The sequence below is a fragment of the Rhinopithecus bieti genome, unplaced genomic scaffold (genome assembly GCF_001698545.2).
Source record: "Rhinopithecus bieti isolate Rb0 unplaced genomic scaffold, ASM169854v2 scaffold_3043, whole genome shotgun sequence".
In the NCBI taxonomy this organism is placed as follows: domain Eukaryota; kingdom Metazoa; phylum Chordata; class Mammalia; order Primates; family Cercopithecidae; genus Rhinopithecus; species Rhinopithecus bieti.
Window position 1 is genome coordinate 2,046,165 of NW_016804580.1, and position 15,004 is coordinate 2,061,168.

Consider the following 15,004-nt stretch of genomic DNA (forward strand, 5'->3'; position numbering starts at 1 on the left):
AAGTCAGTGAAACAATGTCTTAGAAAGAAACATTTTGTTTTCTCTGTTCTGTTCTATAACCACCATTTTTTTTTTCAGTCAGGTACAGGCTTAGTGACAAAGAAACATTGGTTCTCTGTCCTACATTTTCACTATCTTTTTCCTTCTGGTCAGAATGATCTCAAATGTACATGTTAAAAACAATCAGTAAGAGAACTATATCACATTTTTATTAGGATGGAAACTTTTCAACTTTATCACAAAGACATTGAATGTGGAGGCTTTCCGTTTGAAGATAAAACTATTCATTTAAAAAAATTTAAAAATTACAATGTTTCCAGTAGCTTCTTTTTGAATTACTAACATATTCCACACTCTAGTAATGATTTGGCCAGCTAATCGTCAGTTTCTGCTTTAAAATGTTCTAAATTCATGTTTTACTTTTGAAAAATGACAACGTAGATGTTTGGAGGGTTATTTTCTGCTTAATGAAAGATCTAGAAACATTTTTTATTCTAAGAATTCCACTTGCCTTTAAATAAAGATATACCTTTTGACCAAACTACCAGATTTTCTTTTTCTTTTCTTTTCCTTTTCCTTTCTTCTTTTTTTCTTTTCTTTTCTTTTTTTTTTTTTGAGATGGAATTTCCTGCCTGTCGCCCAGCCTGGAGTGTAGTGGTGCGATCTTGGCTCACTGTAACCTCCGCTTCCTAGGTTCTAACGATTCTCTTGCCTCAGCCTCCTGACTAGCTGGGATTACAGGTGTGCACGACCACGCCAGGCTAACTTTTGTATTTTTCGTAGAGACAGGTCTTTGCCATGTTGACCAGGCTGGTCTCAAACTCCTGACCTCAGATGATCTGCCTGCCTCGGCCTCCCAGACTGCTGGGATTGCAGGCATGAGCCATTGTGCCGGGGCAGCTTTTCTTTTTCTAGCAAGGGGAGCCTCTTAAACTTGAAGAGCACCGCGACGGTTGAGGCTGGGCAGCAAGGCTTTACTGCAAATCCTTTGCCACTGTTTTTTCTGACTTTCTAGAGAACTTTCTAGCAAAAGGTTTCTAGAACTTTCTCCTTTCTGGCCTAACTGACATTCCCTTTTATGCATAGCCTCCCTTTCACTTTTCTTCTGCCTGGAGGAAATGAAGCTCCATGGAAATTTCTCTTGAAACTTTCCAAGAAAAAAAAGAAAAGCTCTAAGCACTGAATGTGGAGACAGGGGGATGAGCTTCAACTCTGAACTGTTTCCAGCGTAAAACTGTCCTTTCCAGGGCCCGTGTGGCTGTCACTTCAGAGTGGAGGTTGTCTGCTGAGGGACCCCTGACTCAGCTGCCTCCCAGGGGAAGCTCCGTCTTCCCTCTTCCGGCACAGGTAATGGCCTGCAGCTTGATCTCCACCCAGCCCCATCTGAGCAGGCCGGGAGCTCCCAGCTGTTTCACTTCTCTCCTTCCTGACTCCTCACCATCACCATCGCCCTCTCTCCTCCCCACCCCGCCACTCCTCTCCCACACGTGTCCCTTTCTCCCCTTCCTCTGTGTCTGCTTTTCTCAGAAGTTAGCTTACGAAGCAAAGTTGCGACTTTGAATTCCTGTTTTCCAGCCACCCTCATGTGACAGGATGTCTCCTTAGTGGAGGCTTTCCCTAAATTCAGGAGCCCTTTAAAAGGGAGGGCTTCCTCTCTAGTTTTTTCAGCGGGGCAGCTCTGGGAACTTGGATTAGGTGGAGAGGCAGTCGGGGGCCTGGTTGTTTTGCGTCTTTGTTCCGCCCTCCTCTCCATCAGGAGAAGGAGAGGATAACCCCTGGGCCATGAGGCTACCCTTGCTCCTGGTTTTTGCCTCTGTGATTCCGGGTGCTGTTCTGCTACTGGGTAAGTCTGCTCTGAGGCAGGGGCTTTCTGACTTGGGGGGCCGGGACCACACCCTCGTTTTGTGGCTTACTGTGAATGGGTTCCTTCCAACACCTTTGTGAGGAGGAAACGGGGTTCCCCTGCACCACGCAGTCCACAGCTAAGCCTGCTGCCTTCACCTGGCGGCCAGGCATGGAAGGCCTGGAGCTGGAGGAGGGAGGAGGATGCATCTCAGGTCTCGGTTGCTGCCCAGCCTGGAGTCCTACAGACCTTCAGTCTCCTCCTGACTTCTCTCATCGCTCATTGTTCCTTCACTGTTTTCTTCGTGCAGAAATTTCCTGCTCTGTGGTTTACTCTTTCTGGTTTTCAGTTCACACTATTTCTCTCTCACTGCCAACAAACACCGTCTGAGTGTCTCTGGCTGGAAGGAGGGCAGCCCTGATGTCTCCCCGCGTCTTAGGTCCAAGGATATTAACTCAGATCATCCCTCCAAAAGTGATTCTAAGCAATTTCCATGCTCATTTGTTTTTTTCTGCCAGAATCATTCATACGCTTGATTGTTAGAAAGTTCATCCTTATCTGTACTCTAGACTGTTCAAACTGCCGCATAAGCAGATCGATTCCTGTTTTTCTTTTTTTTCTGGAGATTAGAGATTACTCATTAGCAACAGCTCCAGAGTTTTTCAAATTCTCAAATACATTTTCCAGTCTCTAGACTCAATTACTTAAACTTCAGGATGGGAGGGCCTCGGGGGATTTTCATTCCTGGTTCTATTTAGAGATGATATAGAAGAGATTTCAAATTTGATTTTTTGGTTTCCAATCCCCCTTTATTTCTGTGATATCAACAAACACTTGCAGAGAACGGTTTGTGCCTACGATCTACTCTATGCACTGATGTGAAGGTGGGTAGGAAGTTTCCTAGGAAGAGCGTATTTTAGTACCGCAAAGTTGAAATCATAATAAGTATTGAGTAGCAGTGATTATAAAAACACAAGTGAAGGCGGTGTGGTTTACACCCTGTCTCTCTCACTCACTAGCTTGGTGACCTTGGGCAGGCTACTTTGTTTCTTTGTGCTTTAGTTTCCATGTCTATAAAATGGAAAGAAGACTATTACCTGCCCCCATCAGTTCTTGTGACGATTCAATGAGTAACCGTATGTTAAATGTTTAGAACAGAGTGCGACCCATAGTAAACGCCTTGTAAGTGTTAGCTATTAAAATCAGTGGCAGAAAAGAAGTACAAAAAAAGACCAAATAGAAAGGATAGATGAAATTAATTTTATTTTTATTTTTGAGATAGACTCTTATTTTGTTGCCCAGGCTGGAGTGCAGTGGCATGATCTCGGCTCACTGCAACCTCCACCTCCTGGGTTCAAGCGATTCTCATGCCTCAGCCTCCCAAGTAGCTGGGATTACAGGCATGCACCAGCATACCCAGCTGATTTTTGTATTTTTCGTAGAGATGACGTTTCGCCGTGTTGGCCAGACTGGCCTCAAACTCCTGACCTCAAGTGATCTGCCCTCCTCGGCCTCCCAAAGGGCTGGGATTATAGGCGTGAGCCACAGTGCCAAGCCCTGATGTTATTAATGTATTTTATTTCACCCAATAACTCAGAAATATTATCACTCAACATTTAATTGATTTGGAATATTTTCCCATTCATTTCCTAAAACTAACTCTTCAAAATCTGGTGAGTATTGTATACTTATAGCACGTCTCAATTCACAGTAGTGTCATTTTATGTGTACAGTGGTCACATGAGGTGGCTGGCTAGCTATCATATTGGGCAGCACAGATACCGTGCCTAATTTTCTTTAAACTGACTTGATAATGCTTCTGAGCGATAGTGTTTCTCGGTTTGCTCAGGAGTGTTTCCCTCTTCCTGACAGCAGGATGCCCTCTTCTGACTAATGTCTTCCTTTTCATAGGCACAGATATTGGGGAGAGAGGGAGGATACTGAAGATCTGTTTACTTGGAGAATAAACAAACAAAAAATTCAAGGGAGCCTGTTACTTGAAAGCCTGTAATTTGTGTTGTTTTGTTTTTTGAGACGGGTTTCACTCTGTCTCCCAGGCTGGAGTGCAGTGGTGCGATCACGGCTCACTGCAGCCTTGACGTCTGGGCTTAAATGCCATCCTCCTGCCTTGGCCCGCTCCCAACTCCACAGTAGCTGGAACTTTAGTAGAGACAGGGTCTCACTAACTTGCTCAGTTTGATCTCAAACTTCTGGGCTCTGGCGATTCTCCCACTTTGGCCTCCCATAGTGCAGGATGATAGATGTGAGCCACTGCACCCAGCCTGTAACTTTTTTTTTTTTTTTTTTTTTTGAGACGGAGTCTCGCTCTGTTGCCCAGGCTGGAGTGCAGTGGCCAGATCTCAGCTCACTGCAAGCTCCGCCTCCCGGGTTCACACCATTCTCCTGCCTCAGCCTCCCGTAACTTTTATTTTATCTTTTCTTGGCCCAAGAAGCATGTGATTGGAGGAATTTTGTAAAGGCAGAGCACCTGCTTACTTAGCAGCAGGTTAAAGCTATGTGAAGCCTCAAGACCTCTCCCCTGGCTTCTGCCTACCAGGAAAACCCATGGGAAGGTCTCCCTACTTACAATCGGTTTATTTCTTTTCAATCCACAACCTTTCCTTCCACCTTCAGGAGAGCATCCCACAGCATTAGAACCATAAGTCTCTGTGGGCTGCTCCCAACGGATGGGCTGGTTCTATCTGGAGGGGTACAGGAGGCTAGAGGTTAACAGGACTAGATGCTTACCCTTCCTACTGTTGTTCTTGCCATGCTATCTTTTTATCACTCAGCAGCAAGGTTTTGAGCTCAGTTGGGTTATAATCGTGGTAGATGTACCATGAGAGCTGGTGGGACACAGAGGTTGGACCACAGCAAAGAAGTTTAACTTGGAAATGGGAGGGTTTGGCTCACAGGTAGTGGTGTATTGGCAAACTTAACTACTGTAACTACTGGTTCCAAGAAGGAAAAGAGAGGAAGCACTGGTTTGATTTATGCTGTTTACTGATGTCCATGCTGTAAATATTCCCACCATGGTTGATTTCAAACTACTGACTTGATGCCAGTGGGGGCAGAGTTGGGAAGAGATGCCAATAATAGGCCCTTTTTTTGTTTGTTTGTTTGTTTGTTTTTGAGATGGAGTCTCTCTCTGTCACCCAGCCTGGAGTGCAATGGTGTAATCTTGGCTCACTGCAACCTCTGCCTCCTGGGTTCAAGCGACTCGCCTGCCTCAGCCTTCCGAATAGCTGGGATTACAGGCACCCACCACCATGCCTGGCTATTTTTTTGTATTTTTAGTAGACACGGGGTTTCACCAAGTTGGCCAGGCTAGTCTTGAACTCCTGACCTCGTGATCTGCCCGCCTTGGCTTTCCAAAGTGCTGAGATTACAGGCATGAGCCACCATGCCCAGCCAACAGTAGGCTCTTACTAGCTGCTGCCATCAGTCCCTGGATGGAGCTTTTCTAGGCTGTGGGAAGGCACTCAAACAGTGGGTCAGGTAGTATCATGAAAAGCCTAGAACATCTTCAGAAAATGAAAATGAGAGACTTGGTGGACAGAGAAGCTTTAGAATCATGGAGCTTTAAAGCAAGAGGGAACTTGGAAGTAATGCACTTTGACATCATTTTATCGATGAGGCACCAGGCTCAGGGAGGTAAAATGTCCAGAAGGCGACTGTTTAGCAGGGAGACACAGATCCAGGACTTTGCTCAACAGCTTGTACTCTTCCACCTCCCCTTAGATTTCTTGCTGCGCTGTTAGATCAGGTAAGGACAAATTAGATTATTCCTGTTGCCATTTGTGGAGCTCGCATTTGGCTGGAAGGGATCCAACTGTGGTTCTGACATTGACATCACACTAATGGTATAATCCTGATACTCCTCTATTTCCTTTCCCTCAATGAAATGCTAAGAAAGATAATTATATGTAATTATCACAGTAGTGGTTTTTCGCAATCACTCTTGAAAACTTTGATTCCAATATAACTGTATGTCTTATGTTAAATATTGGCTCTTCTATGTATTTTTTCACAAAATTGAATTAAGTGGGAGAAAAATACAAGCACCTTTCTCCTTTTTAAATGTGGTCTCCATCTTTCTCAGTGTTTGTATCTAGAAGGCTGAGCTAACTTTTATGCTTTGGAATATATATATACACACACACACACACACACACATACATACACACACACATATATATACACACACACACATATATATATATATATATGCTTTTTTTTTTTTTTTTTTTTTTAGACAGGCTCTCACTCTGTCACCCAGGCTGGAGTACAGTGGCATGATCATAGCTCACTGCAGCCTTGACCTGCTGGACTCAAGCGATTCTCCCACTTCAGCCTCCTAAGTATCTGGCATCACAGGTGCATGCCACCCTGCCTGGCTAATTTTTGCGTTTTTTGGTAGAGATGGAGTTTTGCCATGTTGTCCAGGCTGGTCTCAAACTCCTAGGCTCAAGTGATTTGCTCACCTTGGCCTCCCAAAGTGCTGGGATTACAGGCATGAGCCACCGTGCTCAACCTTAGGTTTTGACAGTTATGCAACTTTTGGTTTAATCTACAAATATTGCACGTGAATAATTGTAGTAGAAACTTAGAACTAAGGGGCCCATAGCTTCCATAAAGCAGATGGGAAGATGTCACTGTGTACCTCTCCCTAGGTAAGAAAGCTGAAGCTCTGAAGATTCAGTGGCTTGCAGAAGTCAGGTAGTCAGTAAGGAACAGAGCTAACTCTTCATTACGATCTTCAGACTCTGAGGCTAAGAAGTAGATATTTACTACCTGGAGTGTGTTGATCATGAAGGATATAATATGGTTCAAATAACACTATGTTAAAAGAAGGATTTGGATCCCTTTATCTGTATCAATTTTTCTGGACTTTTCACTTCAAGAGGGGGAAAGGAGGGAATTAATATTTATCAAGTGTGTATTACATACAAATGATATGCTGGGTGCGTTACATAAATGATCTCATTTAGAAGTTCACAGTAGCTTTACCAGACAGCATTATTATCCCCATTTTATAGATGAGGAAGTAGAGGCTAGAATGGCTAACAGCACTAAGGCAACACAGCTAAAGAATGGTGGAACCAGGATTTGATTGCAAGTCTGTCAACCCCAAAGAACATAACCCTCCTAACCACGCCCCCAGCCCCCTGAGGCTGGAAACTCCGTGGTTCCGTGTTCTCTGTCCTTCCGTCCCTCTTTTTTTTTTTTGAGACAGAGTCTCACTCTGTCGCCCAGACTGGAGTGCAGTGGCGCCCTCTTGGCTCACCACAACCTCCGCTTCCCGGGTTCAAGTGATTCTTCTGTCTCAGCCTCCCGAGTAGCTGGGATTACAGGCATGTGCCATCATGCCTGGCTGATTTTTGTAGTTTTAGTACATGCTGGCCAGGCTGATCTCGAACTCCTGACCTCAGGTGATCCCTCCTGCCTTGCCCTCCCAAAATGCTGGGATTACAGGCGTGAACCCCTGCGCCGGGCCAGTCCCTCTTTCTAGACTGCTGCAACAGTTCTTTGCTCTTTCATTTCATCCTATTCTGAAACATTTCACACTGTACGATTGATTTTGCCAAGTTAACAATAATAATAATGAACATGTATTAAGCAATTCCTGTGTCAGGGACTCTTCTAAGGCCTTTATTTAGATGATCTAATTTCATTCTCACGACGATGAGGAGGTCTGCTATTTCCCCCTTTATTTTACAGATGGGGAAGTGGAAGCACAGAGTGATGTTGAACTTGGCCAAGGTCACACAGCCAGCGAGCAGTGGAGTCTGTTACCTGGGAGCCAAACCCTAGAGCTCTGATTCTGTCATGATCAGATTGGCTTGATACATACCTATGGTGAACTAATTCATTAGTGGTGCTATGCATGGAAGAAGAAAGAGCAGTGTAGTGTCAGCTTCTTACCTAGTAAAGGGTTTTGTTTATTTATCTTAAGGGGGATCTGGGGAGGCTGGCATTCAGACTAAAGAAATAGGAGTGAGAGGAGAAACTAGCTGTGGAGAGGTAGGAGATTCAGAATCCAGGACACAGGTAGAGCGGTCGGCAGGAGGAAGGAAGCCTCTTCTACTGACATGGGAGTGAATGGCCCCAGGAAGTTGTAGATATTCATATCTTTAAGGTGGTAGGAGGGAAGTTGGAAGAGTTTCTTGGCCCCTGTTTTATCCTTGTGGTCAGACCCATACTGGGTTCATATTTTGTACTTTTCCAAATGGCCAATTGCAATGACCTAAATCAGTAGTTTCCCTGGATATTCTGGGTCTGAAGGATCAAAGTGACAAATGAAGTAATTCTCCATGTTTTTCTTTTGTTCAACATTTCTTTTCTTTCTTTTTTTTTTTCTTTGAGACGTGTCTCGCTCTGTCGCCCAGGCTGGAGTGCAGTGGCACGATCTTGGCTCACTGCACCCTCCCCCTTGTGGGTTCAAGAGATTCTCCTGCCTCAGCCTCCCATAGCTGGGATTACAGGCATGCCCCACTACATCGGCTAATTTTTGTATTTTTAGTACAGACGGGGTTCCGCCACATTCGCCAGGCTGATCTCGAACTCCTGACCTCAGGTGATCCACCTGCCTTGGCCTCCTGTTCAACATTTCTAAGCCTAAGACTCTGACTAACACCCCCCCATCAGCCCCCAGCGCCTGGCGTAGCTTCTTGAATGTACTAGGTGCAGGGTAAATATTTGTTTTTCACTTAATTTGGGGTCTTTGGGGAAAACATAGGTACATTTATTTAACTAAGGCTGGTGAGCATATTTCTTAGTTAGGGTTCCCCAAGAAGCTGTCCTCAGACAGTTGCACTTTGGTTTGAGGGCAAGTTAGTTTATGTGGGAAGTGAGCCCAGGAAACACTGGCAGGGGAATGGGGAAGTGAGACAGAGAGGGAAGGTGTGTGGATACCCAGTGACTGCTGTGGGTGATGGAGCGTAGGAGCTCTGGGTGAATGGGTGCCTCGGACTCATTCCATCCAAGGTATAAGAGATTTAGAGCCTTCAGCAGTTCTCCTTGGCCTCTGATGAAGGCCTCCTCCTACAGGGCATTCATTTTCTGACCCATCTAATTTGTGCCACATTTGAGCCTAGAGAGTTCCGATAACCAGAAAAAGCCCCCAGGACAAAAGACGTGGTGCTGGCATTTGGGAGTGGGGTCTGCGTGCACCTAATCAGCGAAGGCCAAGGAGAAATAGTATAAATCTGGTGGCATCTGCTACAGCTACTTGCTGCTTTTCCTCTTATCCAGCTTCTCTATCTTCCAGAAGTTACTGTCTTTTGTGTTTTCATGTCAGCATTTTATTTACTGATAGGAAAATCTAAAAATGTGTAAGAAAATGTAGCATATCATACTTATCTTCCTGAACAATCACCTTTAATAAGCTAATTTTCTTTGCTAGCAGGCTTGGGAATTTAATGACTTGCTCAATGTTGTGGAATAATTTTTAAAACGCTTAAAAGAAAATCCAGGCCAGGCGCGGTGGCTCACGCCTGTAATCCCAGCACTTTGGGAGGCCGAGGCAGGTGGATCACTTGAGATCAGGAGTTTGAGACCAGCCTGGCTAACATGGTGAAACCCCACCTCTACTAGAAATACAAAAATTAGCCGGGCGTGGTGGCACATGCCTGTAGTCCCAGCTACTCAGGAGGTTGAGGCATGAGAATTGCTTGAATCTGGGAGGCGGAGGTTGCAGTGGGCTGAGATCGTGCCACTGCACTCCAGCCTGGGCAACAGAGCAAGACTCTGTCTCAAAAAAAAAAAAAAAAGAAATCCACACCTATGTTACTGGATGTTTAGTCTTTAATCATTTTTAACCTGAGACATTGGGTTGAAACTTATCGCTTCTTCACTAAATGTATTTTGACCCTTGATATTTTTGCCCTTGAGTTAACCACAGTAGAGCGTGTACTCAGTGTGGCAGGAAACTTATCTCTTTTGTTTGTCATTGTATTGTCATTAGCATAGCATGTAGCATGTGGTCGATGTTTGTCAAATATTTGTTAAAAAATAAATATGAGATTAGTAAGATCAAGTTAGGATGGAGGGAGAATCACTGCAATTCTGGAAATAAATTTCTGCTGTGTAAGCATTAAAAAAAGAAACTCACATATTAGATCCTACAAATGAGATTGCAGAGAAATGAAAACAGCAACCACGTGCCCATCCGTTCATCTTTGCCTTATTTCTATTACAAAAACATAATTAGTATGAACAAAAATAGGATGTTTATAAATGTTAGTGTGGTTAATATTGGTAAAAATGCCACAAGCTGCCTTTTGGCCAACGTCTTGAATACGCCTTCAGAGGAAGAAGTATGACATTTTAAGTCAGACGTGTTGCTGAGATGATGATAAAAGCAAAATGACATGCTGGTTATTTGGGGAGAAGAATAATGCACGATGAATGTATCACCATAGAGCAATAATTTTACATTTCCTTGTATTGTCTGGCAAAGGCAATATCAAACTTACACTGCTTCCTAATGGCAAAAGATAAATAAAGGAAACAAGAATAGATAAGTGTGTATTGAAATAGAACCTTTTCATTTCCAAGTACTCTTTTCGTAAGTATACACATTTCTAAATTCCTCTTCAGTAAAATAAGCTTTCAGGGGAAAATGAATATTCAATACACCTGTAATCATTAATCTATCATTAGATAAATAATTTATCTGGATTACTAGTCAAGATGCTTCCGCTTTAATAAATATTCTTTCATTCATTCAACTAATTATTTGTTGAGAGATTATTTATGCTCCCCAAAGAGAGACTGTGGCACTAAATCAGAAAGCTCAAGTCACCCTTGTTGTGAAATTTATATTCCAGTAGAGGACTGGGCGACTGGGTGCCTGGGACTCATCCCATACAAGGTACAAGAGATTTAGAACCTTCAGCAGTTCTCCTTGGCCTCTGATGAAGGTCTCCTCTTACAGGGAATTCGTTTTCTGACGCATCTAATTTGTGCCACGGACAGAACATTAGTAAACAAATTGAATAATTTATTTTAAGATGGTTATGGATATTATATGGTAAATAAAAGAATAAAATGAGTTAGGATGATCAGCCTTCTTAGATGTTGACATTTGGCCAGGCGCAGTGGCTCACGCCAGTAATCCCAACACTTTGGGAGGCCGAGGTGGGCGGATCACTTGAGGTCAGGAGTTCGAGACTAGCGTGACCAACATGGTGAAACCCCACCTCTACTAAAAATACAGAAATTAGCTGGGTGTGGTGACACGCGCCTGTAATCCCAGCTACTCGGAGGGCTGAGGCAGGAGAATCATTTGAAATCAGGAGGCCGAGGTTGCAGTGAGCCAAGATGGCGCCACTGTACTCCAGCGTGGGTGACAGAGCAAGGGTCTGTCTCAAAGAAAGAAAAGAAAAGTTGACACTTGAGCTATGGTCTTAGTGAGCATCCCAAAAAGAGGGAACTCAAAACATGAAGTCACCAGTGCGGAAGTGATCCTAGAGGGTTTGAGGAGCTGAAAGGTGGTGTAGTTGGTGGTGAGGGCAGATGGGTCACTGTGCCCTTGCTAATAAACAATGATATAGGGGCTAGATGTATTTTTCCTGGGTACAGTGGTTCCCTTTTGCAGGGTTTAAGTTGCTGAGGACTTGTAGTTAGAAACCTAATCTCCTCCCCACCCAGAAAACCTCTCTATAAAGGTAGATGAGAAAGAAAAGAATTTTATTATTGAGTGAGCATTCAACCAGAATGTGGTGTGCATCACAGGCAATCTGCAAAAGAGATGGGAGGCCAGGTGCACGCCTGTAATCCCAGCCTGTAATCCCAGCACTTTGGGAGGCCCAGACGGGCGGATCACGAGATCAGGAGATCGAGACCATCCTGGCTAACATGGTGAAACCCCATCTCTACTAAGAATACAAAAAAATTACCCGGGCGTGGTGGCGGGCGCCTGTAGTCCCAGCTACTCAGGAAGCTGAGGCAGGAGAATGGCGTGAACCCAGGAGGCAGAGCTTGCAGTGAGCTGAGATTGCATCACTGCACTCCAGCCTGGACGACAGTGCGAGACTCCGTCTCAAAAAAAAAAAAAGAGAGACAGAGAGATGGGAAAAACAGAAAGAAATCTCACTCTCTTACGCAGCTCAGTGAAGGCCACCTATTATATTGGGTAGGTTTTGCAATTTGGCATCAGGTGACAAGTCAGGCCTGCTCCTCCCAAAAAACGGGGTGATCAGGTGTTATCTTTTTTGATGATTCCATTTTCAAGAGAGGAAGACTGGAGCCAGACCATGGTGGCTTGGCCTGGGGTGATGGAAATGGAGTTGGAGCAAAGAGAATGAATTAGGGGATGTGTATTAGTCAGAGGTGTGTGTGTGTGTGTATGTACACGCAGAAAGGGGAGAAAAGAAGGTAGAGAGAGGGAGAGGGAGAGAGTTATTTAAGGAATTGGTTCACATAATTGTGGAAGCTGGCAAGTCCAAAACCTGCAGGAGTGGAGGAGTATGCGGGAAACTCAGGAGAAAGTTGATATTGCAGTTTGAGACTGAAGCAGTCTAAAGCTGGGTGAGGTGGCCTGTAATCTCAGCACTTTGGGAGGTCGAGGCAGGAGGATCACTTGCTCCCAGGAGTTCAAGACCAACCTAGGTAACAAAGTGACACCCCTGTCTCCAGTAAAAATAAAAAATATTAACTGGGTGTGGTGGCACAGGTCTGTAGTCCCAGCTACTCGGGAAGCTGAAGTGGGAGGATCGCTTGAACCCAGGAATTTAAGGCTGCAGTGAGCTGTGATTGCACTACTGCACTCTAGCTTGGGTGACAGAGTAAGATCCTGTCTCAAAAACAAATGAACAAATAAATGAAAACAGAAATAAAGCAGTCCAGAGGCAGAATTCGTTCTTTGCCAAGGTTCTTTGGGGAATTCCTCCTTCTTCTTCTTCCTCAGTTTGTTTTCTCTTAAGACCCTCACCTGATTTGATGAGGTCTACCCACACTGAGGAGAGTGAGCTGCTTTACTTAAAGTTGGCTGATTGAAATGATCATCTCAGCTCTAAATAATACCTTTATAACAACATCCAGTCTGCTGCTTGATCAAATATCTGGGTGCCAAGACCCAGCCATGTTGAGACAAATAAAATTAACCACCGCAGTGTATTTTTGGGTAGAGCTGGTAGATTTCACTATTGTCTTAGAATGCAAAACAAGCTAAAAATCCAGGAAGACTCCTAGGTTTTTAGCTCGTGGATCTCAGGGGATGGTGGTGCCAAGAATGAGAAAGAGAAGTTTGGATGTTACTCATTAAATGCTGTCTGTCTTAGAGTGAAATTAAGATGGACTGCAGATAAAAATTAAACATACAAAAGTCAAATAAGTGTAAAAACATCTGAAGAGGGAACACTATTCATGCATAAAGATTTTTGAATGTCTTCTCTTAAAAGCCTAGTTACCAACCGCTTAATTGACTGAATTTGACCAGTTAACAAGACTGTTGTTTGAAAATGCAATGAAAATGGCCAAAGTATAAGGTGGAAGATGTATTTACTATTTTTTTTTTTTTTTTTTTTTTGAGACGGACTCTTGCTTTGTCGTCAGGGCTGGAGTGCAGTGGCCGCATCTCAGCTCACTGCAAGCCCCGCCTCCTGGGTTCATGCCATTCTCCTGCCTCAGCCTCCCGAGTAGCTGGGACTACAGGCGCCCGCCACCTCGCCCGGCTAGTTTTTTGCATTTTTAGTAGAGATGGGGTTTCACCGTGTTAGCCAGGATGGTCTCGATCTCCTGACCTCATGATCTGCCCGTCTCGGCCTCCCAAAGTGCTGGGATTACAGGCTTGAGCCACCGCGCCCGGCCGATATATTTACTATTATTAACAATGAGGTATTACTAAGCAAAGCAATCTGAAAAGTGGAAGATAAGTCCAGGTTAAAAAAAAAAAAAAAAAAAAAAGTAGGTGGAATAACACAAACAAATTACGTTAAATTTAGAGGCTAGTATAGTGGAGTTTACAGGTATCTATGGCAAAAGTTTCAGAGTTCGTTACATTTTGAGATTAGACAAGATAATTTACCTTTGCATAAAGTAAATGATCATAGTCACTGTTTTTTAAAAAACCGTTTTCATTTTCCTATTTCCTATGTTTCATGGTGAGCAAAGTCCTATATTATCAAAATTCTCATTTTATTGCCAAGGTAAAAAATTACTCATTTTGTCCCACTAGGGCATGAGCAGTTACAAAATGAGATCAGGTGTGGAAGGAAGCTCAGCTAGACAGGAGGAGACTGGGACAGGTATTGCATGTTCGGTGGACAGATGTCAACTGCAGAGAAGCCAGCAGAGGCAGGTGTCTGGATGCAGGCTTGAGTTCCAATTCCAAGAAATCAAAGCAGCATGAATGAGTAACCTAGCAGAGGAGCCCAGGCAGAGGTTTGAAGTTGCAGAGAACTAGGAACCCAGGTAGCATAGAGGAAGTGAGAGTAAGTCTTACTCACTCTAAGTAAGACAGTGCCAAACTTCTCTCATCCTTGGCACCACCATCCCTCAAGATCCATAAGCTAAAAGTATAGGAGTCTTCCTGGATTTTCAGCTTGTATTTGCATTCTAAAACAATAGTGAAGTCTATCGACGGTACCCAAAAATACACTGCAGTAGTTAATTTTATGTGTCAACATGGCTGGGTCTTGGCACCCAGATATTTGATCAAGCACCAGACTGGATGTTGCTATAAAGGTTTTTTGTTTGTTTGTTTGTTTGTTTTTAAGATGATCATTTCAAGGTAGGATAGAGGTAGGAGGTCTGGAACTAGTGTGGACAAGAGCATATAGAGAAGCGTGTCAGGAGAAAATCTTTTGAGGCAAGAATTTATTATAAGCTTTAAGTTTATGGGTCTAGAACTGATCTCAGAGTGTAAGTGGTGCTAACTTCCCTGCGGCGTTCAGAACAGGCAACAGAATACGGTTTGCAAAAATGCTCTGGAAACACTGAAGGACTCTGCTAGTGGCGTGGTTCTAACTTTTTAAGATTTCACTGGAGTTATTTAATTAAAACTAATGAGCTCATTTAGTGAGAACCTCAAACATCTGCACTACTACCAGCTCATTTTGAAAGAACAAGGTGAGCACATGGAATTTAGGAAAATGTCACAAGATGTGTTTAATTTCTGGATGTTTATGCCACAAAAGTCAAGCACTCGGTTACTTT

At 43.8% G+C, this 15,004-nt stretch overlaps 1 protein-coding gene across 1 annotated transcript in view; it reads left to right on the forward strand.

The window, feature by feature from the left end:
- The first annotated feature begins 1,551 nt into the window (after nt 1-1,551).
- MRC1 (mannose receptor C-type 1) overlaps nt 1,552-15,004 on the forward strand; it is a 101,871-nt gene continuing 88,418 nt past the window's right edge. The window contains exon 1 of the mRNA XM_017869208.1: nt 1,552-1,843. Coding sequence (XP_017724697.1) covers nt 1,783-1,843 — 61 coding nt within the window. The 5' untranslated portion in view covers nt 1,552-1,782. The remainder of the gene's footprint in view (nt 1,844-15,004) is intronic.